At 39.3% G+C, this 24,451-nt stretch overlaps 1 protein-coding gene across 1 annotated transcript; it reads right to left on the bottom strand.

The window, feature by feature from the left end:
- Positions 1–1,671: 1,671 nt before the first annotated feature.
- On the bottom strand, positions 1,672–2,091 carry LOC126471114 (uncharacterized). The gene has a single exon (XM_050099195.1). It carries the CDS (start codon positions 2,089–2,091, stop codon positions 1,672–1,674), a length of 420 nt encoding a protein of 139 aa, XP_049955152.1.
- Positions 2,092–24,451: the final 22,360 nt, after the last annotated feature.

The raw sequence follows: 24,451 nt of genomic DNA, 5'->3' as shown, positions 1-24,451 counted from the left end.
GATAGTATTTTTTTGAGTATTTTGAGTTTGAGCGTAGTGTCTGAGATTTTTTCTGACTGAAGATGATTCAACTTACATGCTATATACTGTAGAGCACATAAGACTGATTCACAATGTCCATTATGTCATGTCACATCACACCATGTCCCATAAAAGCATTCTGAAATGCATTTCAAATGGTGGCATTCACACTGGCTGTCCTATCCCATCACGTTACGTCACAGCACCATCCAGGTTTCTCGCGAAGAAAATGTTGATGGCTGACATTATCCATACGTTGCTGATCACATGAGCCCAAAGCTCATTTCCATCCAATACATGGCCTTGTACACATCTCGACACTTCGTTTCATTGTGATTTTCGTTGTTGATCTCAGTTGTTGATTGTTTGTTATTTGTTATAAATTGTTTTGTTTGGTTATTTTTTTGTGAAAATTATAATTTTATAAATAATAACGAAAGATTAATTGAAGCAGTGACGCAGCAGTCTGAATTATATGACTTCAGTGTACTAAATTACTTGCCCTCTACCAAATTTATAAAGTTCATTTTTATATGTAGGGTAAAGTAAGGTTAATTCGACCACTTTTACATTTTAATTTTTTGTATCTATATTTTACACAATAAATAAACATTTAGTACAGCATTATTTTTGTTGATATTTACTGAATGTTTTTAAAAAATATTAAGAGCTCAACCAAAATATTTTGAAAAGCAGAGACCAAAATGTAACACAGTTGCAAGTTCCACTTAACCCCCTGGAGGAGGTTAACTAAGCCATTCAATGTGGTTAACTGGACCACTGACTTTTATTGGTATTCACTGAAAAAACACAGTATATATTACAATACTCGGTACTTCGTACTATGTAATACAGAATAAAGAAATGCAAACAATTAGTTATATATGCAAAACAGTCAACAAAAGACTGATAAACAGCTAATAAAATGTGAAGTTACACAAATCACAATTGAAAGAACACATATTTGCATATCAAGCAGATTTTAATTTAAATGGATTAGGTAATTTCAGTACAACATCAGTCTCTGGTACAAAACTTCTTTCATCTGTTGTCATAAATTTCATTGTTCCAGTCAAGCATTTGTAAAATGACACTTCAGCTCCATCTTTTAGGACTTTAAGAACCTTAGCAACATAATGTATGAAAGTAGTAGAGTCTTTACCACAAACTTTCACAATCAAAAACTTTCCTGAAGAATACACCATACTGTCTTCATCTGAAGACAGACTCACTGCTGAAGAAGACTCATCATAAAGAAGAGATCCTTCAGACTCTTCTGATTCCTCCAACTTAAAGAGCTTTCTCTTTGGTCTCTTATTCTGATCAGACTTCTTTCTTACCATCGTATTAGATTTCTTAATTTTCTTTTCTTCTGTTGATCTAATTTCATCTTCAAGAATATTTTACACGGGTGCGTCTGTCAGAATCACTGATTTTGATTTCTTGGTTTGTTTTCTTCTTAGAAGAGGGGCTTTGGGATGAGGCCAAATGCCTTCTGGAGAGATTGGTTCAGTTCTTTTGACATTCATCTTGACTTCTTTACAAGGCTGAGGAATATTTAAATCTGTACTTATGGTCTTGTCAGAAACAGCAACAGTGAAAGTAGATGGCATATCATTTCTCTGGTTAGAATCAGTGGGCAAAGGCTGATTAGTTAAATAAACCACTGTTTAGTGGTTCAATACCACATGCCCAAAAACCACTGCATATGTTTCGGCTGGTGAATGCAAGGGGAAAAACTCTGCCAACCAGTCCAGCAACATCATAGATTGTGATAGATCTTCCTGTATCTGCCATAAGATCACAACATTCTGTATTACAGAACTTCTTGAAAGATGCAAGAACTCCCACATCCAGAGGCTGGAGCGTATGGCTTGTGTGAGGAGGCAAAGCAAGCAAAATAACTGCATTTTCTTTTGCATATGATATTCCTGCTATGCTTGTGTGGCTTTCATGATTGTCAAGAATCATAAGCTTAGGATGTTCCTTTGTAGTCCTTTCATGTTTTACAAAGTGCTGCAGGACTGGTAAAAATAGTTCACTGTCCATCCCCAGAGCCTGGTAGGGCATTATGCAGCATGTGATCTTTAAAATGCACCCCAGGAAACACAAGGAATGTTGGTACAGCTGTTCCAGAAGCACTGATTATTGCAACCATTGTCACAAGTGTTGTCTGTTCTGGTGTTCGTAATGAAAGTCTGTTTCGTTTCATAAATGCCCTGAGCCATTCCAGTCCTGCCATTTTCTCTCTTTCCCAGTTCTGTGGTACAGATTTTCCATTCCTCGTAGCATATTGATAAGCCACAATCCTTGCAGTTTTGGAGGTTAAGCCATAATGGATATTGCCTGCAGTAGTAATATATACAGCGAGTGTTTCTTCCTCCTCTTCTGTGAAAATTCATAGATGTTCATTTGATAGCCTAAAATTTATATTGTCAACTCCTAGGCAAACAGCCTTTTCTATGAATTGTTTAAGGATTGAACTAGGAATACCCACACTTCTTTCTAATTTTCGTAAAGACACTTATTAATGGGTATGTTGACTGACTGTGTCTTTCAGCGGTTCTGGTGGATAATCTCTGTGATTGGTAGTTCGCTGCCTAATTCTTGGCATTATAAACCCTGCAATTCACAGAATGTGTAATTATTATGCTTAATAATGCTTCTGTTTATATACAGTAGTAAGTATAAGGGTAATTATAACGCAAGTTTTCAGTGGGGTTAACTGGACCACTGATCAGTTAACCTCAAAATGTGTGGGCACTTAACCCCACATGCACTCATGAAATATATTGTGCAACAGCATAACCTCAACCAAAAGAACATTTGGAAATAAGATATGTAATGAAGCCTTTAAAAACATACTTTTAAATGAAAGCATCACCAACTTATTTGATGCTCAATGAGTGCAGGCAGAAGAAAAACACTAATAGCAAAATATTTACCTCGAATCTTGTGGTTACTAACACTGCACTAACCAGCTTTAGGCACCAAAACATCACATGAAGTGATGGAGGGCTGTCAACTTTAGATAACCAAATATTCATTTGACTAAAACTTCTCTCCTTGTTAATTTTTAATAGAGTGCTTCAGTTAACCTCCATGACCAGTTAACCTCACTTTACCCTACTGGTACCATATTTAGTATTTCACAGTGACATGGATTGCAATATGGCTCCAACTTGAAGTGAAAGAAGTTGTGTGGGTATAATCACACTGATTAGTAAGTGGAATTTATCTGTATGTTGTCAGGTATTTATGTTTCATAAAGGAATGGAGTGAAACCTTAAGGCACTGCAACAGTAGCATAAACTTTTTTGTGAAGTATACATGAAGTAATGTATCAGAGTTGTTTGTTTAAATATGTGTTTGTAGCAGGCTTATTTATTGGTAAGTAACACTCTGGATTGTGAATGAAACAGTTTTGCAAGCTTCAGTGGTCAATATTTATGTGGTTTCACTGACTAACCCCAGTACAAATAAGGCACATGAACTACTAAAACACAAATACAACATGTAAAGGAAACCTATATCTCCTGAAGGGAAAGATACTGAGGGAGACATGACTGATGCACAAAAATTTGCACTGGACTAGCAACTAAAGCTAACCTTAAGCCAAATTTTCACGTGATATTATGGCAGCTCGTAACACTGTGTTCTGTTTAGTAATTCTGAGAGCAATCTGACGTAACAAAAGAAAAATCTGATGCTCACACTTTCCAAAATTTAAAATGCAGATTCCTCCCCATCAATCTCCTTGTATAGTGTATAAAATTCAACCCACGCACTTTCTTTGTGTGGTTTCACACTTCTGTCTCCCTTCTCTAAAATCCAAGCTACCCCTGCAAGCTGCAAACCATTTGAGTCCAATAAATGTCATTTTCGTACAAATTTCGACTCCAGCATCCATGCATACAAGCTACAACATTGTATGTGTGCACTTCGCATGTAAAAAAATAGTTGAAACACATCTTGTAAAGATCGCAATTCCCGCGAAAAGAACAGTATGTATTTTTAGTCCACATCTGACACTCTGTGGAAGATCATTAACATAAATAAGAAAAAGGACTAGGCCCAATACACTCCCCTGTGGGGTGCCTATATTATTGTATTTTGATTCTGATAAGTGTTTTACTAGAAATCCTTTTGACAAGACCTCAGCTCATTCCACACAGTTTTTTTAGGTACCACTAAAACCACCCGAACTATTTGAAAAAGTTAACGCAGAACAGGGAATCAGCGATCATAAAGCGGTTACGGCATCGATGATTTCAGCCGTAAATAGGAATATTAAAAAGGGTAGGAAGATTTTTCTGTTTAGAAAAAGGGACAAAAAGCAGATTTCAGAGTACCTGTTGGCCCAACACAAAAGTTTTGTCTCAAGTACAGATAGTGTTGAGGGTCAGTGGACAAAGTTCAAAACCGTCGTACATAATGCGTTAGATGAGTATGTGCCAAGCAAGATCGTAAGAGATGGAAAAGAGCCACCGTGGTACAACAACCGAGTTAGAAAACTGCTGCGGAAGCAAAGGGAACTTCACAGCAAACATAAACATAGCCAAAACCTTGCAGACAAACAAAAATTACGCGATGCGAAATGTAGTGTGAGGAGGGCTCTGCGAGAGGCATTCAATGAATTCGAAAGTAAAGTTCTGTGTACTGACTTGGCAGAAAATCCTAAGAAATTTTGGTCTTATGTCAAAGTGGTAGGTGGATCAAAACAAAATGTCCAGACACTCTGTGACCAAAATGGTACTGAAACAGAGGATGACAGACTAAAGGCCGAAATACTAAATGTCTTTTTCCAAACTTGTTTCACAGAGGAAGATTGCACTGTAGTTCCTTCTCTAGATTGTCGCACAGATGACAAAATGGTAGATATCGAAATAGACGACAGAGGGATAGAGAAACAATTAAAATCGCTCAAAAGAGGAATGGCCTCTGGACCTGATGGGATACCAGTTCAATTTTACACAGAGTATGCAAAGGAACTTGCCCCCCTTCTTGCAGCGGTGTACCGTAGGTCTCTAGAAGAGCGTAGCGTTCCAAAGGATTGGAAAAGGGCACAGGACATCCCCGTTTTCAAGAAGGGACGTCAAGCAGATGTGCAGAACTATAGACCTATATCTCTAACGTCGATCAGTTGTAGAATTTTGCAACACGTATTGTGTTCGAGTATAATGACTTTTCTGGAGACTATAAATCTACTCTGTAGGAATCAGCATGGGTTTCGAAAAAGACGGTCATGTGAAACCCAGCTCGCGCTATTCGTCCACGAGACTCAGAGGGCCATAGATACGGGTTCACAGGTAGATGCCGTGTTTCTTGACTTCCGCAAGGCGTTCGATACAGTTCCCCACAGTCGTTTAATGAACAAAGTAAGAGCATATGGACTATCAGACCAATTGTGTGATTGGATTGAGGAGTTCCTAGATAACAGGACGCAGCAAGTCATTCTCAATGGAGAGAAGTCTTCCGAAGTAAGAGTAATTTCAGGTGTGCCGCAGGGGAGTGTCATAGGACCATTGCTATTCACAATATACATAAATGACCTTGTGGATGACATCGGAAGTTCACTGAGGCTTTTTGCGGATGATGCTGTGGTGTATCGAGAGGTTGTAACAATGGAAAATTGTACTGAAATGCAGGAGGATCTGCAGCGAATTGACGCATGGTGCAGGGAATGGCAATTGAATCTCAATGTAGACAAGTGTAATGTGCTGCGAATACACAGAAAGATAGATCCTTTATCATTTAGCTACAAAATAGCAGGTCAGCAACTGGAAGCAGTTAATACCATAAATTATCTGGGAGTACGCATTAGGAGTGATTTAAAATGGAATGATCATATAATGTTGATCATCAGTAAAGCAGATGCCAGACTGAGATTCATTGGAAGAATCCTAAGGAAATGCAATCCAAAAACAAAGGAAGTAGGTTACAGTATGCTTGTTCGCCCACTGCTTGAATACTGCTCAGCAGTGTGGGATTCGTACCAGATAGGGTTGATAGAAGATATAGAGAAGATCCAACGGAGAACAGCGCGCTTTGTTACACGATCATTTAGTAATCGCGAAAGCGTTACGGAGATGATAGATAAACTCCAGTGGAAGACTGTGCAGGAGAGATGCTCAGTAGCTCGGTACGGGCTTTTGTCAAAGTTTCGAGAACATACCTTCACCGAAGAGTCAAGCAGTATATTGCTCCCTCCTACGTATATCTCGCGAAGAGACCATGAGGATAAAATCAGAGAGATTAGAGCCCACACAGAGGCATACCGACAATCCTTCTTTCCACGAACAATACGAGAATGGAATAGAAGGGAGAACCGATAGAGGTACTCAAGGTACCCTCCGCCACACACCGTCAGGTGGCTTGCGGAGTATGGATGTAGATGTAGATGTAGAACCACTTCTTAGCCACCACCCTTATTCCTCATAATTCTAATTTATAATAATATTCTTTGGTCAGCTTACAGATTCCTTCGGTAAGTCCAAGAAAGTTCCATTCACATGATAACCTTTTTGCCGTGCCTCAAGAATGTCTTTTGTAAACTGTGCTGTAGCAGATTCTTTACCTCTTCTGATCCTGAATCCATGTTGTTCATTGCAGAGAAGATTAAAGTTATTTATGTACCTTATTAATCAATTTTTCATTAGTTTTTCAATAATTTTGCAAATGATTGATAATACAGAGATTGGTCCATAGTTTTCAACATTTTCCACACCACCATTTTTAAGTATGGGTATTAGTTTTGCTTGCTGTAGATACTTGGGAAAACACAATTAATAAAATATTCCAGCCTATTATGCCATGGTCTAAGGGATTTCACTCCCAAACCTGGCATTTCGTCCTCATTCGGACATTTTCAAGGGGGATAATTGCTTTATGAAATGTCCAATTCACACCCTGGCTCGCTACTGGCTACAGCAAAATTCCACTTCCACACAGTGGTGTGATGTCACATATTTTGAATACATGAGTGCAACTGGCCATTGTCGACTGCCGTAATCCACTGACACTATCATCCCATGATGGAAGACTGGTACATGTCTTCTTCAGCACCGGAATCCAAATTTCATTCAATTCCACGCCCTCCTCCTTCCTATTAAAGTTCATGGGGTGCTTCACAATCCCTATGGCCTCTCTGTATAGCCTTTTGCGGTATCTGTTTGTGGCTGCCAGCACATGAGACCAGTCAAAATGAATGTGGTGGTCTCCTGGCTGTATAGCATGTTCCGCAACAGCTGATCTGTCAATCTCCTGATTCTGCAGTTGCCCTTGTGCTCTTCGAGTTGTTTTTTGACAGTTCTTTTGTAGTACCCACATACACCTAATCACAAGTACACGAAATCATGTAAATTTCAGCTTCTTCCAGTGGATGGCGAGCATCCTTGGCCAATTTAGATGATCTTGTATCTTCCATGTGGGTGTGCTAATTACTGCGATGTTTCACTTTCTCAAGATTTTTCCTATGCAGTCAGTAACATCCTTAACAAATGGCAGATAACATTCGATTTCACTAGTGCTTGAGCATCACTATTATTTCTATGTGGTGGTCTTAACACTCTTTTCACCTCAGTGAATGAATAACCATTCTTGAGCAATGCAGTGGTGAGATGTTTTAATTCTGTGTCAAGCAGCTCTGGTTCACAGCTTTTTGTTGCTCTATCCACCAACGTTTTTATGACGCCTTGCTTTTGTTGTGGGTGGTGGTTCAAATCCTGGTGTAGGTAACGGTCTGTGAGTGTGGGTTTTCTGTAAACTGTATGGTCCAAGCTACCATCTTCTTTCTTGCAAACTAGTACATCAAGAAAATTTAATCTTCTGCCTGCCTCCTCCGCCTTCGTAAACTGAATCTTCGGACCGATCCCGTTCAGATGTTTGTGAAAATGATCCAGTTCCTCCCTGCCATGCCACCACAAAACAAACATATCATCCATGTAACGGAACCAAATATTCGGTTTCTTGCTTGCTGTTGCCAGTGCCTGCTCCTCAAATTTTTCCATAAATAAGTTATCTATAACTGGGCTTAAGGGGCTTCCCATAGTGACACCATCCATCTGTTCATAGAACTCTTTGTTCCATTTGAAATATTGCCTCACAGCTATGTATGTCAAATGGAATGAAGAGATCGATGAACAGATGGATGGTGTCTCTATGGGGCACCCCTTAAGCTTGGTTACAGCGAACTTCTCTGCGGAAAAATTCGAGAAGCAAGCATTGGAAACTGCAAACAAGAAACCGAATATCTGGCTCCATTACGTGGATGATACGTTTGTTTTGTGGCTGCATGATAGGAAGGAACTGGATCATTTTCACAAACATCTGAATGGGATCAATCTGAAGATTCAGTTTACAAAGGGGGAGGAGGCAAGCAGAAGATTAAATTTTCAAGCTGTTCTAGTTTTCAAGAAAGAACATGGTAAGTGGGCCACACAGTTTACCGAAACCCACGCACACAGACTGTTACCTACACCAGTATTCGAACCACCACCCACAACAAAAGCGAGGCTTTGAAGCAGAGCTGCTTTATGCAGAATTAAAATTTCTCGCCACTGCATTGCTCAAGAATGGTTATTTATTTGCTGAGGTGAAAAGAGCGTTAAGACACCACGCGAAAGTCATAGTGATGCTCAAGCGGCGGTGAAATCAAAAGTTTTCCTCCCATTCATTAAGGATGTGACTGACCGCATAGGAAAAATCTTGAGAAAGTGGAACATCAGTGTAATTTACTCACCCACATGGAAGATACAAGATCATCTAAAATCGGCCAAGAATGCTCACCAACCGCTGGAAAAAGCTGGAATTTATAGGATTCTGTCTAGTTGTGAGGAGGTGTATGTGGGTACTACAATAAGAACTGTCAAAAAACGACTTGATGAGCACAAGGGCATTTGCAGAAGAGGGGAGATTGACAGATCATCTGTTGCAGAACATGCTATACAACCAGGAGACCAGTACATTCATTTTGACTGGACTCACGTGCTGGAAGGCACAAACAGGTACCACGAAAGGCTATAAAGGGAGACCATAGATATTGTGAAGCACCCCAGGAATTTTAATAGGAAGGGGGAGGGCGTGAAATTCAGATTCTGGTGCTGAAGAAGATGTGTACCAGTCTTCCACCATGGGATGATAGCAACAGTGAACTACAGCAGCCGACAACGGTGAGTTGCGCTTGGGTATTCAAAACATGTGACATTACGCCATTGCGCGGAAGCTCGTGGAAGCGGAATTTTGCTGTAGTCAGTAGCAAGCCATGGTGTGAATCAGACATTCAACAGAGCTACAACCCCCTTGAAAATGTCCTCCACAGATGGGGACGAAACGTTGGGTTTTGAAGTGAAAACAGCAAAATAGCATAATAGCCTGGAGTATTTTATTAATTGTGATAATTCTGGCCATGAAAGTTTACATTTTACAACTCGGGAAAACAGCCACATTTGAAAGTAAAAGTCTAGAATGTCGCTTAATCAACAAATAAATGCAGAAAAAGAAGAAAAACGCTTCAAAATGGCTGAGGAAAACAGAGAATTTCATGCTTGATAATCAAGTGCTCAAGGGTAACAGTACATTGTGGCACGTTGAAATCAATAGTGTTTACTACAAAAGAACTATGTGATACTGCGGACACAATGTAATCATTTGAAAGAAGAAGTAAATGCTGCATAGGAGGGAAAAAAAATAAAATAAAATAAATGGCAGTAGCGGTAAAGCAAGGTGAACCATTACATAATGAGGAGATATGGCAAAAACATAAAGTCACATGTGTTCTGTTGTGAAACATCCAGGGCTATGTACAATAAACTTGAAGCAATATGCAAAAGAGACGCTTCTCAATAAACTCAATAGTTCCTTGAAGAATATTATACACTACTGCCCATTAAAATTGCTACACCAAGAAGAAATGCAGATGATAAACAGGTATTCATTGGACAAATATATTATGCTAGAACTGACATGTGATTACAATTTCACGCAATTTGGGTGCATAGATCCTGAGAAATCAGTACCCAGAACAACCACCTCTGGCCATAATAACGCCCTTGATACGCCTGGGCATTGAATCAAACAGAGCTTGGATGGCGTGTACAGGTACAGCTGCCTATGCAGCTTCAACACGATACCACAGTTCATCAAGAGTAGTGACTGGCGTATTGTGACTAGCCAGTTGCTCGGCCACCATTGACCAAATGTTTTCAGTTGGTGAGAGATCTGGAGAATGTGCTGACCAGGGCAGCAGTCGAACATTTTCTGTATGCAGAAAGGCCCATACAGGACCTGCAGCATGCGGTCGTGCATTATCCTGCTGAAGTGTACGGTTTCGCAGGGATCGAATGAAGGGTAGAGCCACGGATTGTAACACATCTGAAATGTAACATCCACTGTTCAAAGTGCCGTCAATGCGAACAAGAGGTGACCGAGATGTATCGCAACATAGCGATCGCAGCTAAAACTCCAACACAGGTGACAAAAAAGGCTAATGCTATCCTCAAAGATGTCCACAATGGGTCACTGAAAAATAAAGTAACTCTAAATGAAAATAAAACTAATTGTATGGACTTCTGGGTGAAGAAACAACACAATGGTGCTAGATTAAAAATTAATGATGATATATTATAACCTGTAATGGCACCAAATTCTCGGGATTGAGTGTAGACTGACAATTGAAATAGGTATAACATGCACAACTTTTGCATAGAAGCTACATAAGCATGTTATACTTTTTGAATCCCCCCCCATGAACCATGGACCTTGCTGTTGGTGGGGAGGCTTGCGTGCCTCAGCGATACATATAGCCATACCGTAGGTGCAACCACAACGGAGGGGTATCTGTTGAGAGGCCAGACAAACGTGTGGTTCCTGAAGAGGGGCAGCAGCCTTTTCAGTAGCTGCAAGGGCAACAGTCTGGATGATTGACTGATCTGGCCTTGTAACAATAACCAAAACGGCCTTGCTGTGCTGGTACTGCGAATGGCTGAAAGCAAGGGGAAACTACAGCCGTAATTTTTCCCGAGGGCATGCAGCTTTACTGTATGATTAAATGATGATGGCGTCCTCATGGGTAAAATATTCCGGAGGTAAAATAGTCCCCCATTCGGATCTCCGGGCGGGGATTACTCAAGAGGATGTCGTTATCAGGAGAAAGAAAACTGGCGTTCTACAGATCGGAGCGTGGAATGTCAGATCCCTTAATTGGGCAGGTAGGTTAGAAAATTTAAAAAGGGAAATGGATAGGTTGAAGTTAGATATAGTGGGAATTAGTGAAGTTCGGTGGCAGGAGGAACAAGACTTCTGGTCAGGTGACTACAGGGTTATAAACACAAAATCAAATAGGGGTAATGCAGGAGTAGGTTTAATAATGAATGGGAAAATAGGAATGCGGGTATGCTACTACAAACAGCATAGTGAACGCATTATTGTGGCCAAGATAGATATGAAGCCCACACCTACTACAGTAGTACAAGTTTATATGCCAACTAGCTCTGCAGATGACGAAGAAATTGAAGAAATGTATGATGAAATAAAAGAAATTATTCAGATTGTAAAGGGAGACGAAAATTTAATAGTGATGGGTGACTGGAATTCGAGCATAGGAAAAGGGAGAGAAGGAAACATAGTAGGTGAATATGGATTGGGGCTAAGAAATGAAAGAGGAAGCCGCCTGGTAGAATTTTGCACAGAGCACAACATAATCATAGCTAACACTTGGTTTAAGAATCATGAAAGAAGGTTGTATACATGGAAGAACCCTGGAGATACTAAAAGGTATCAGATAGATTATATAATGGTAAGACAGAGATTTAGGAACCAGGTTTTAAATTGTAAGACATTTCCAGGGGCAGATGTGGACTCTGACCACAATCTATTGGTTATGACCTGTAGATTAAAACTGAAGAAACTGCAAAAAGGTGGGAATTTAAGGAGATGGCACCTGGATAAACTGAAAGAACCAGAGGTTGTACCGAGTTTCAGGGAGAGCATAAGGGAACAATTGACAGGAATGGGGGAAAGAAATACAGTAGAAGAAGAATGGGTATCTTTGAGGGACGAAGTAGCGAAGGCAGCAGAGGATCAAGTAGGTAAAAAGACGAGGACTAGTAGAAATCCTTGGGTAACAGAAGAAATATTGAATTTAATTGATGAAAGGAGAAAATATAAAAATGCAGTAAATGAAGCAGGCAAAAATGAATACAAACCTCTCAAAAATGAGATCGACAGGAAGTGCAAATGGCTAAGCAGGGATGGCTAGAGGACAAATGTAAGGATGTAGAGGCCTATCTCACTAGGGGTAAGATAGATACTGCCTACAGGAAAATTAAAGAGACCTTTGGAGATAAGAGAACGGCTTGTATGAATATCAAGAGCTCAAATGGAAACCTAGTTCTAAGCAAAGAAAGAAAAGCAGAAAGCTGGAAGGAGTAAATAGAGGGTCTATAAAAGGTGATGTACTTGAGGACAATATTATGGAAATGGAAGAGGATGTAGATGAAAGTGAAATGGGAGATATGATACTGCGTGAAGAGTTTGACAGAGCACTGAAAGACCTGAGTCAAAACAAGGCCCTCGGAGTAGACAACATTCCATTGGAACTACTGACGGCCTTGGGAGAGCCAGTCCTGACAAAACTCTACCATCTGGTGGCAAGATGTATGAAACAGGCGAAATATCCTCAGACTTCAAGAAGAATATAATAATTCCAATCCCAAAGAAAGCAGGTGTTGACAGATGTGAAAATTACCGAACTATCAGTTTAATAAGTCACAGCTGCAAAATACTAACACGAATTCTTTACAGACGAAAGGAAAAACTAGTAGAAGCCAACCTCGGGGAAGATCAGTTTGGATTCCGTAGAAACACTGGAACACGTGAAGCAATACTGACCTTACGACTTATCTTAGAAGAAAGATTAAGGAAAGGTAAACCTATGTTTCTAGCATTTGTAGACTTAGAGAAAGCTTTTGACAATGTTGACTGGAATACTCTCTTTCAAATTCTAAAGGTGACAGGGGTAAAATACAGGAAGCGAAAGGCTATTTACAATTTGTACAGAAACCAGATGGCAGTTATAAGAGTCGAGGGACATCAAAGGGAAGCAGTGGTTGGGAAGGGAGTAAGACAGGGTTGTAGCCTCTCCCCGATGTTGGTGAATCTGTATATTGAGCAAGCAGTAAAGGAAACAAAAGAAATATTCGGAGTAGGTATTAAAATCCATGGAGAAGAAATAAAAACTTTGAGGTTCGCCGATGACATTGTAATTCTGTCAGAAACAGCAAAGGACTTGGAAGAGCAGTTGAATGGAATGGACAGTGTCTTGAAAGGAGGATATAAGATGAACATCAACAAAAGCAAAACAAGGATAATGGAATGTAGTCGAATTAAGTCGGGTGATGCTGAGGGAATTAGATTAGGAAATGAGACACTTAAAGTAGTAAGGGAGTTTTGCTATTTGGGGTGCAAAATAACTGATGATGGTCGAAGTAGAGAGGATATAAAATGTAGACTGGCAATGGCAAGGAAAGCGTTTCTGAAGAAGAGAAATTTGTTAACATCGAGTATAGATTTAAGTGTCAGGAAGACATTTCTGAAAGTATGTATGGAAGTGAAACATGGACGATAAATAGTTTGGACAAGAAGAGAATAGAAGCTTTCAAAATGTGGTGCTACAGAAGAATGCTGAAGATTAGATGGGTAGATCACATAACTAATGAGGAAGTATTGAATAGGATTGGGGAGGAGAGAAGTTTGTGGCACAACTTGACCAGAAGAAGGGATCGGTTGGTAGGACATGTTCTGAGGCATCAAGGGATCACCAATTTAGTATTGGAGGGCAGCGTGGAGGGTAAAAATCGTAGAGGGAGACCAAGAGATGAATACACTAAGCAGATTCAGAAGGATGTAGGTTGCAGTAGGTACTGGGAGATGAAAAAGCTTGCACAGGATAGAGTAACATGGAGAGCTGCATCAAACCAGTCTCAGGATGAAGACCACAACAACAACAACTTTGTGAATATGTGCACCAATTTGCAATATTTCATGCATCAAAGTGATACATTTTGGATACATACATTCAATCTTCTCTTAGGGAATCATGTTGTGGGTAACAAGTGCTGGGAACATTCAGACTGTATTTAAGGTGCAGAAAAGAACTATAAAGATAATAAAAAATTTAGCAATAGGGCCTGCAGGACTGATTTATTCAAAAAGCTAGAAATTCTGACTCTCCCATGTGAATACATTTTCCAAACTATAATGAACATAAGGAAAAATATTCATCTGTGTACTGCAAACAGCTCAACACATGACCATGAAACTAGATTTAGTCACAACTTAAACATAAACAGGAAAAACAAGTCAAAAACACACAACTGTATGCTATATAATGGCCTAAAACTGTACAACAGGTTGCCATGCAAAATTAAAGGTGTAAATGAACTTTATACCTTTACCCAAAAGCTAAAAACATATTTATTAAGTAAAGCTATTACAATGTAAATGGATATTTGAAATGATTATAGATAGGCACCTATAATTCATAAATACCCCATGAATTAAGCTACAGTATATGGCAAAATTATAAATAAGGTAAGACTAATTATAAGAACCAAAAAAAGGTTGTATGAATCCATGTATGTTTGTTTAATAAGAAACACTTTACCAACAATTGATGACATCCATACAATTTGTATTGTACTACAGATAAGTAAACATATCAATCAGTCATATAATCATGTCCACTGTTTTTTACCTCTTTATTTTTAAGAGTTATGGGCTCATAAACGCTACTATTTTTACTTTTTAAGTGACTATTTACACTATGTGATCAAAAGTATGTGAACACCTCTAAAAACACATGTTTTTCATATTAGGTGCATTGTGCTGCCACCTACTGCGAGGTACTCCATATCAGCAACCTCAGTAGTCGTTAGACATCGTGAGAGAGCAGAATGGAGCATTCTGTGGAACTCACGGACTTCGAACATGGTCAGATGAATGGGTGTCACTTGTATCATACGTCTGTATGTGATATTTCCACACTCATAAACATCCCTAGGTCCATTGCTTCCAATGTGATAGTGAAGTGGAAACATGAAGTGACATGTACAGCACAATAGCGTACAAACTGACCTTGTCTGTTGATTTACAGAGACTGCCGACAATTTAAGAGGGTCGTAATGTGTAATAGGCAGACATCTATCCAGACCATCAAACAGGAATTCCAAACTGCATCAGGATCCACTGCAAGTACTGTGACAGTTAGGTGGGAGGTGAGAAAACTTGAATTTCATGGTCAAGTGGCTGCTCATAAGCCACACATCACATCGGCAAATGCTAAATGACACCTCACTTGGTGTAAGGAGCGTAAACATTGGACAATTGAACAGTGGAAAAACGTTGTGTGGAGTGATGAATCATGGAACACAATGTGGCGATCTAATGAAAGGGTGTGGGTATCATGAATGCCCAGTAAACGTCATTTGCCAGTGTGTATAATGACAACAGTAAAATTTGGAGGCAGTGGTGTTATGGTGTGGTCGTGTTTTTCATGGAGGAGGCTTGCACCTCTTGTTTTGCATGGCACTATCACAGCACAGGCCTACACAGATGTTTTAAGCACATTCTTGCTTCCCACTGTTGAAGAGCAATTCAGGGATGGCGATTGCATCTTTCAACACGATTGAACACCTGTTCATAGTGACGGCCTGTGGCGGAGTGGTTACACGATAATAATATCCCAGTAATGGACTGGCCTGCACAGAGTACTTACCTGAATCCTATATAACACCTTTGGGATGTTTTGGAACACCGACTTCATGCCAGGCCTCACCGACCAACATCAATACCTCTTCTCAGTGCAGCACTCCATGAAGAATGGGCTGCCATTCCCCAAGAAACCTCCCAGCACCTGATTGAACATATGCCTGCGAGAGCAGAAACTGTTATCAAGGCTAAGGGTGGGCCAACACCGTGCTGAATTCCAGCATTACTGATGGAGGGCACCAAAAACTTGTAAGTCATTTTCAGCCACGTGTCCGGATATGTTTCATCACATGGTGTATTATGAATATTGTAAGATGCACATGCTGAATTGCTGAACTAAACTACATCACTTATTTCAGTGCTATCTTCATACAACAGCAGAAAACAGACACAGACACTACACATACCCTCAAATAACTTGCATTGTCTTATAAATCTGGTTGCAAATCTTACAAGCTGTACAGCAAAACATTGTGTTTTACCATCTCTTTAACACTTTCAACAGAGAGGAAGCAGCATGTTATCTTGGATGGAAAATCATTGACAGATAGCATCTTCTGGCATACCCAGAGATGTGTTTTGGGATCCCTGCTTTATGTGTTATTGAGAGTGATTCAGTGAAGTTGGTCACCTCAGAAATCTCCTGAACCATTTAAGTTATAGTAATTTCCACCTAAATGAATTGTAAGAAAATTTTTCACTAAAAGATATATAGCCTCTTTTGATAGCTATATTAATTACAGGGATATCGATATTAAATTAAGTTTATATACTTATGATTTCAATGGGAGGAATTATTCTATAACATTACTCTCTGCATATTATCAAGTCATGAGTGCTGACAGTGAGAACCAGCAGCAGCTGTTGCTTATTTCTGTTGGTGGGGACCAGATAAAAAGTCAATAGACTTTGTAATGGAATTGCTCCAAATTGATTGTTGTATAACCTTTATTTATGTCATGCACTTTAAAAATACTAGAAAAGTAGTAAATATGATAATTATCCAATTATAAATATAGGCCTAATACAAAACACTCCTGAGAGATGGCCCTGTCTGCTGTTTGCAACATTTCCTCTTGATGAATAGCAATTAGGGGCGTGGGAGTGTGGTGGAGGGAAGGAATGCAGGACTAAACGTGTATCACTTTGGTTATGTCAACAGTGAGTTTAATTCATATAGCTGCTGCCTACACAATTAGCTCATTTCAACACTGGAGTTTTCGGTGGTACTTCACTACAGCATTGGGAGGCTCTCAAAGGTTGGCCCCCAGGCCTGAGGATGGTGATGTGGAGTTACCAAGTTTAGCATTATTGAGTTTCCAAGTAGGAGTGGAATGGTTCTGGGAGAATGTGGAAGTTGTGTCCCATATAGAGGAAGGGTACTGCACAATCTTAGGATTCTAAAACTGACCTTTGGTGATGCACATTAGAATTCAGTGGAACATTGTTCCAGCTGGGGGAAACTATCACTACTGACATAATGTCATAATGTTAGTTCCTCATGAAAGACAAACCAATTAAACTGCAGGAAAAATCACATGATAAAGTGCCATATGGCATCAAACAACTATGTTGGGTGTGCATGGGAACAGAACGACCTGCTCACATGTTGTGTGTAGTAGAACCACTAAAGGGGAATGATGTATTGGATGCACCATGATGTTTTATGCATTGAAGTATCACACACAAAGAGGATATAGACAGTGAGAGTGCAGTTCCCATCAGTACATTTTGAATAGGGGTTATTAGTTGTTAATTTAAATGTGCTAGACAGAGATAACCTGGACAAGTCAAGAATATAGCATTGTCAGAAGCAAGCCACTAGTACAGCTGCATTATGTGTAAAAAGTGGAGGCTTTGAAGGGAGCTGAGAGGGTAGCTATGGAGAAGCTGTTGTTGGAATTTCAGGATCTGTTTAATCCTCATGGCACAATACAGAATTCTGACTGGAGATAAACTCCTGTGTATTGAAAACTGTGTAGAGCCTGCCAGCACTTACAACTGATTGTGAAAGGATTTATGGCCCTGGAATTACTGATGGCATAAAAGAGAAAACTACTAGTCCACTGGGAGCTGCTGACATCTCCTACCAAAGAGGTCATCACACAGTTAAAAAGTATACTTTCTGTTTTGTTTATCACTACTAAATAGCAGAATAATGACAGGTGCACATTGCTTACCTAACATTACAGGAACTGTGAATATTTTACGGCAGCCAAAGTACGTTTCCACGATAGACCTAAAGAGTGGTTACCATCGACTAGAAGTAGAACCAGGGAACCAACATACAGTTTATTGCCCCTGATAATATATACTGACTAAATGAATATTGCACTAGACTAATTTGGAACCACTCTATTGAATGGGCAGACAAAATTCCACTTTAAAAATCATTTTGCTTGTAAGGTTATCTCTGCTTGGTGCTACCATATTGTGGGAGGATGATTAGGAAGTGATATAAGCCAGCTGCTTCAGCACACAGGGGTGGGGGTCATGTGACAGTGGTGGGTGGGGTGATGAAGCCAGCAGACCACAGTGGGCAAGGGGCTTGTCATGACAGGGTATTGAGTGATGCATGGTGGAGGCATGCTGTGCACCTGTCAGCAGTTAGTCCAAGGCCACGGTGAACAGGGCAGTGCAGGACACTGTCCAGTGCAGCATGTGTTCTGCAAATGGACCAGCATGAGTGGCAATTTTTAAACAAATAAAGAAATGCAAGTGTATACCTCCCACATTTCCTATTCTTTCCTACATTTGCTCGGCAGTTGCAGTCATTTAAGAACCATGCACGTTGCACAAGTGAGACATATAGGTTTAAAATTAGGTCAAGTGGTCTAGTTCAGACAACTATGAAGGTTGTATCAGAGGGCTTCATCCATTTTAAACTTGGGGTAAGTGATTTCTTACCCACCATTTTTACACTGACCTATGTGTCATAGTGTTTGATTTTGAGCAGCAGTGTTTGACAGTGTCGTCATAGTATGTCTTAAATTATACTAATTCAAGAGAATGCTATCTCAGAAAAACAGCTGACATCTATATTGCATCATAAATTATAGTAATAAATATAAAACTGGCATAAATATAGAAGTAGCCACGTGTGATTGTGGCAGACATAGTATGTCATAAATTACAATAATTGTGTGTGACCTATCACATGGTTTTCAACATGATGTTGGTACAGAAACAATGGATTTTTTAATTTCCCACCAATTTTACATGTAACATCATAGTGTCGGACTAGCATAACACTTTACATATCTGATACCTTGGTGACCCTTTGACCTTCTACCATCTTGGACCCACCATGTTTGATTATTAGGTCATATGGTATCCACCATCTTGGAAAACATGTAAACCATGCAGGCTGCTTTGATACCCCCAGCCAATAGTATAGTGACCCATACCACATTTTTTATTTTTTGCAATTTATACCTCACCCGACTGGCATAGAAGGGAAGAGGGAGATGAAGTGAGGAAGGGGACTCGTTGCAACAATGTATTCTGCATTGAAACTCGTTTATACTCCTAATGGCAGCGAGCATTTTGAGGTATGAAGGCCTTGCTGAGCCATACAACTGGCATCTGTACTGGAGCTGGGCTACCCTGAAGGCTTTATAAAATTGGAGCACATGTGCTCTGTCTGCTCCCTAAGACCAATGACAGACACATATGAGGATGATTATAGCTTTGAGACATTGTTAATTTTTGTTCATTAAGGTGTGGCAGCTATGTTAGCCATTCATCAACAGTGATGCCCAGACATTTCAGCTTTTCCTTCAAAGTGATAATAGTATCCTCCAGTTTCAAAACAGGTAAATTAAAAAGTGACTAGGAGTGATTAAAGTCAAAACAAACCCTTTTCTCCAAAGTGAACTTAAAACCTGTGGTCTTTTCTCATTCCTCTAATTGCCTGATTGTCAAACCAAGAGGCTATTTTTCTATGTTAAAAACATGGTTCAGATTGTTGTTACTCTGAATGATTATAACATTCAAATAGCATTTTCAGTCAGTATTCCCACAAAATATGTGTCGTTTTTATGTACTCAAAGCTTAAAAATCATTACATTTTAGGATTTGGTCAAATGATTGAAAATGTTCTTATTGACTGAAACTCTGGTGATGTCACAAGCTAACAGGAAGATGAAGCTATATCTGTATTATAGGAGTGTTAACCAAAGTTACTAATATTTTTCTGTACTTTTTCTGCAATCCGATTAGCTATTTGGAGATGAAAAACACATTTACAACTTTTAAATAACAATGGAAAGTAATTTTGTGAAGACTGATAGTGGAAACCTTCTGAAAGCTGATGTATTTATGGTCTCTTCCAGATTTTTATGTTCCAGAAATAGAAACATGAAACCTGTATTGCATGGCAAATAGGATGAAAGTATTACTCATCAGTAAGTCGCAGAATTGTCTTAAAACAGAGGGGAAACTGGAACTGGATTATTTGCTTGGAGCATGCCGAAAAAGTTTTCCAAGCCAACCTGTAAAAGCCTGAACAATAAAACACAGTGGAAACTTTTCCATTCAGAAGATAACTCTGACTGTTAATTTCCATGGTTGTTGTCAGAACCACCACTGTTTTACAGGTACTTCTTTTCTCAATTTTCAGATAGTTTAATGAACTTGTGGGTAACATCATGTTTGCCTTCAACAGCTTTACACATTGCAGTTTTTCTTTTTGTCCAAATCAGTAATTTTAGCCACCGCAATATTATGTCTATGAAATATGCAGTTGACACAGAAGAATCTTAAATTATCTGGTGTTCTACTACATACTGTACTTAACTGCTGATGAAACACTATGATTTAAAATTGCTGAAGGAGGACCAACTTTCATTGTATCAAAATGCTCTGATCTTATTTCATTTCCTCGTAGGTTCCATGCAATGTTCAATTTTTTCTTTGTTAAATCACACAGATTCACAACACAGGGTCAGTGGAGACAGTTGAAAATGATAAATTATTGTCTTTGATGACTTTTTGGGAAGAATAATGTGGTTGTAAATTGTTAAATGGTTTCTCAGATTGTTTGGGATCATGTTAAATTGATCAGGTGTATAATGAAGCTAATAAATGAAAACAGATATTAGAATGTCATATGATATAGAATTTAAGGCTCTTACATAATAGTATTACAAATATAGTAAACTTAAGAGGACAGTAGTATTAAGTGGGAAAAAAATGAATGCCATGAATGAGTACCATTCTTGCAAACATTGTATTCGAAGTTCTGCACACTGTCTATCATGCTGCTACATGTGAAAATTTGTTCACATGATGTGTTTACTAACATCAGAATCATCCTAGAATAAACACACACAGTGATCACCATATCATTTGGATCCCTGTAAGCAAGTTGCAACCATAATTTATGTATCTTCTCATTCTTTGGAATGATCAAAAAAATTTTTTTCAGGAGTGTTTATTTGTACAATGTGGTACTACACACCATTTGTAGTCCATTTTCCAAAACATAAACTCCAAAATAAGGTATCACTGTGAATGAGTTTTATGACAATAGGAACAGCATGCTAGCCAGTGATGTCACAGGCCTCACATGAGTCAAATGGAACATTTTAGTGGGCTTTCAAACTATTTTTTTTTCTTAAATACTGAAATTCATGAGGAAAAAAGCATTTTATTACCATAAAACGACATAATTAAATATTTAATACAAGTACCAGCAAAAAGTCAAATACTCTATTGTAAAGTAGCTGTTTCAATGTTGAAGGAGGCACAGAAGATGAAGAATTGATCCATCAATAAGGAACAGTGTATGGGACTCCTTACTGTGGATGTAATAACGTTTATCACTATGGCAAACATCATTACACTTAAAAGACTCGCTTAAGGGATGCCACACTCCTGCTTAAAACAGACAGAAAATTCCCAACCATGTACCTAAAATACCTTTCTGAGAGAAAGGACTGTCGGATAGTGAGGAGACATCCACAGAAACTACATTGGTAGAGCTGCAACAAAATGTTATGCCTTCAAGTAGTATCATAGTTCTTTTCCAAATCAAGGAATACACCGACAAGGTATTGCCTATGCAGGAAAGTTTGTTGAATTGCATCTTCTAACAGTATCAGGTTATAGAGTGCGAAACTGCGTTGGGAGCAACTTAGTACTGACCTGGTTTTGAGAAACCACACTACCCATAGGCACCAGTTGATCATATGCTCCAGTTTCTTACCTACACAGCTTGTGAGACTGATACTATTATAACTACTGGGGTTAGTGTGATCCTTACCTGGTATTAAAATAGCTTCCTTCCACAAGTTGGAAAATACTCCTGTCATTCATATTTCATTAAAAAACTGAAGGAGGACTTCATTCGACTGCTGGTCCAACTGCTTTAGCATGATGTACGTTATTAGGTTGTGGTATCATGAGCTATGGATTATGCGGAATCCAACTCTGACAGAGAGAAAGATCAGATGTATTCCTCCATGTTGTTGGAATGAACATCAAAATCAATCATATCCTGTGTCACCTAATAACGACAGAAACCTAGACCCTGGCTATAATGTTTTCATAATATGGAAATCCTTCTAATTTCTCCATACTTTACTTGCAGAAGCGGACTTACTGCTAGAGTTCAGGAACTCCTGTCAAGACTTCATCTTACTCTCTTGAATTATTCTCCTTGCCTTTGCCCTCGTTGGAAGATTCTCACCTGTAGGGCACTGACTGGACTTTCCATAGTCATCCTCCTATCCCTGACTGCCGAATGACACTCATCATTCCACCAAGGGACAGGCTACCTCCTAGGTGTTTCTGATAGCAGCAGAGCTTGGTGAACCATTGCTATAATGTTATCCATCCAATCCTGGACGTATTCATATCGCTCAAAAACAGCTAACTGGCTATAATGCATCCAGTTAGCCTCTCTGAACATCCATCTCAAGTGGCCTCCTTTTGGGATCTGCTCCATCTGGCAGATAGATCCAGGCCGTGGTTGCTTTCATGAAGATCATCATCCACTTCTCATTAAACAGTCTTTGCAAAGGCAGGTGAGCAGAAGGAGAGGCCTGTGGCTGTAGACCAGTGGTTGTCAAACTGCAGCCCACAGGCCACATGTGGCCCAGAGCAAGTATGTGTGCAGCCCATGGTTCTCAGCTGCATTTTGTAACAGTACGTATCTAGCAACTAACAGCTGAATCCAAAAGCATCAAATAACACAAGAGTTTCTTACTAGTTTAGTTTTTCCAATCAGTAAAAAAAAAGAAAAAATATGGATATTATAAATCATTGAAGTGATTTCATAAATTTACTGTTGCTACATTACTTGACATATTCTCATAAAATTCAGCATTCATATAGAAAAACTCAGACAGTATTCTATTGTTGTAGCCACACTTCAGATTTCTGCCGTGACAGAGCAGCGGTGTGCAGTTAGGCTAGATGGCGACGGCTACTGAGAAAGCATATGCTGTGCTTGAAATGTATTCACGCCAGTCCACTGTAACAGTGCAATGACACTTCAGAATCAAGTTCAACAAAGATCCACCAACTGCCAAGTCCATTTGGTGATGGTATGCACTCTTTAAAGCTTCAGGATGCCTCTGCTAGGGGAAATCCATGATCGGCCTGCAATAAGTGAAGAAACAGTTGACCACATACAGAAGTCAATGAACAGAGTAAGCAGGGAGCTGAACATACCACAACCGATTGTTTGGAAGATCTTAAGGAAATGACTAAATCTCAAGCCTTACTACTTGCATTTGCTACAAGTCCTGACTCCTAATGACAAAGTCACATGCTTTGGATTCTCGGCAAAGTTGCAACAGCTTACGGAAGAGGATGGGTTTTGTGAGAAATTCATCCTCAATGATGAAGTGACACTTTTGTGAATGGACAGTGAACAGGCACAATGTGTGAATCCAGGAGAGAGAGAATTCCCATGCTATTGCACAGCATATTCAGGATTCACCAAAAATTAATGTATTCTGTGCAGTCTCATGGTTTTATAGTTAGAGTTCTTTTTTCTTCTGTGAAAAGACTGTTACAGGATACACGTGTCTGAATTGCCAGAACATTGGCTCTCACCACAATTGGAGATTGACAGTGTGGACTTCATGGTGCCCCACCCTACTTCCATTGAGATTTTCATGAATTCTAAAACAGGAAATTGAGAAACCAATGGATCAGTCATGGTGTGTTTGATGATCAGCAATTTATGTTATGGCCTCCATACTCTCATGACCTAACCCCATGCAACTTTTTGGTATGAGGTTATATGAAAGATTCAGTGTTTATGCCTCCTCTGCCAACAAACTTACCAGAACTGTGAGCTCACATCAACAGTATTTTCGAACAGATTGATAGGGACATGTTGCACCAAACATACAGAGATCAGCCACTTCAGTATCAAAATATGCAATGTTTTGGCAGAAGGAGTGAGGGATTTTGTTAAAGTAAGTTTAAAATGAGAATACAATCTTGATTTCTATTTCACAAGCAATACATGATGAAGCTCACAACAAAATTTATTTCCTGCTTCAGGAGCATCTCAAGACAAACTCATGGTATCAGATGCAAACCATGTGGAAGAAGAGCATACTCCACTTCCATACTCCCTATGCAGCTTTTTTGCCTTGCATTTAGCATAGGTTAAAAGACTTCAGAGTTGTTTGTATGTTTCCTCAAG

Source organism: Schistocerca serialis, chromosome 3 (assembly GCF_023864345.2).
Source record: "Schistocerca serialis cubense isolate TAMUIC-IGC-003099 chromosome 3, iqSchSeri2.2, whole genome shotgun sequence".
NCBI classification, from domain to species: Eukaryota; Metazoa; Arthropoda; class Insecta; order Orthoptera; family Acrididae; genus Schistocerca; species Schistocerca serialis.
This window is presented reverse-complemented; position numbering and strand designations above follow the sequence as displayed.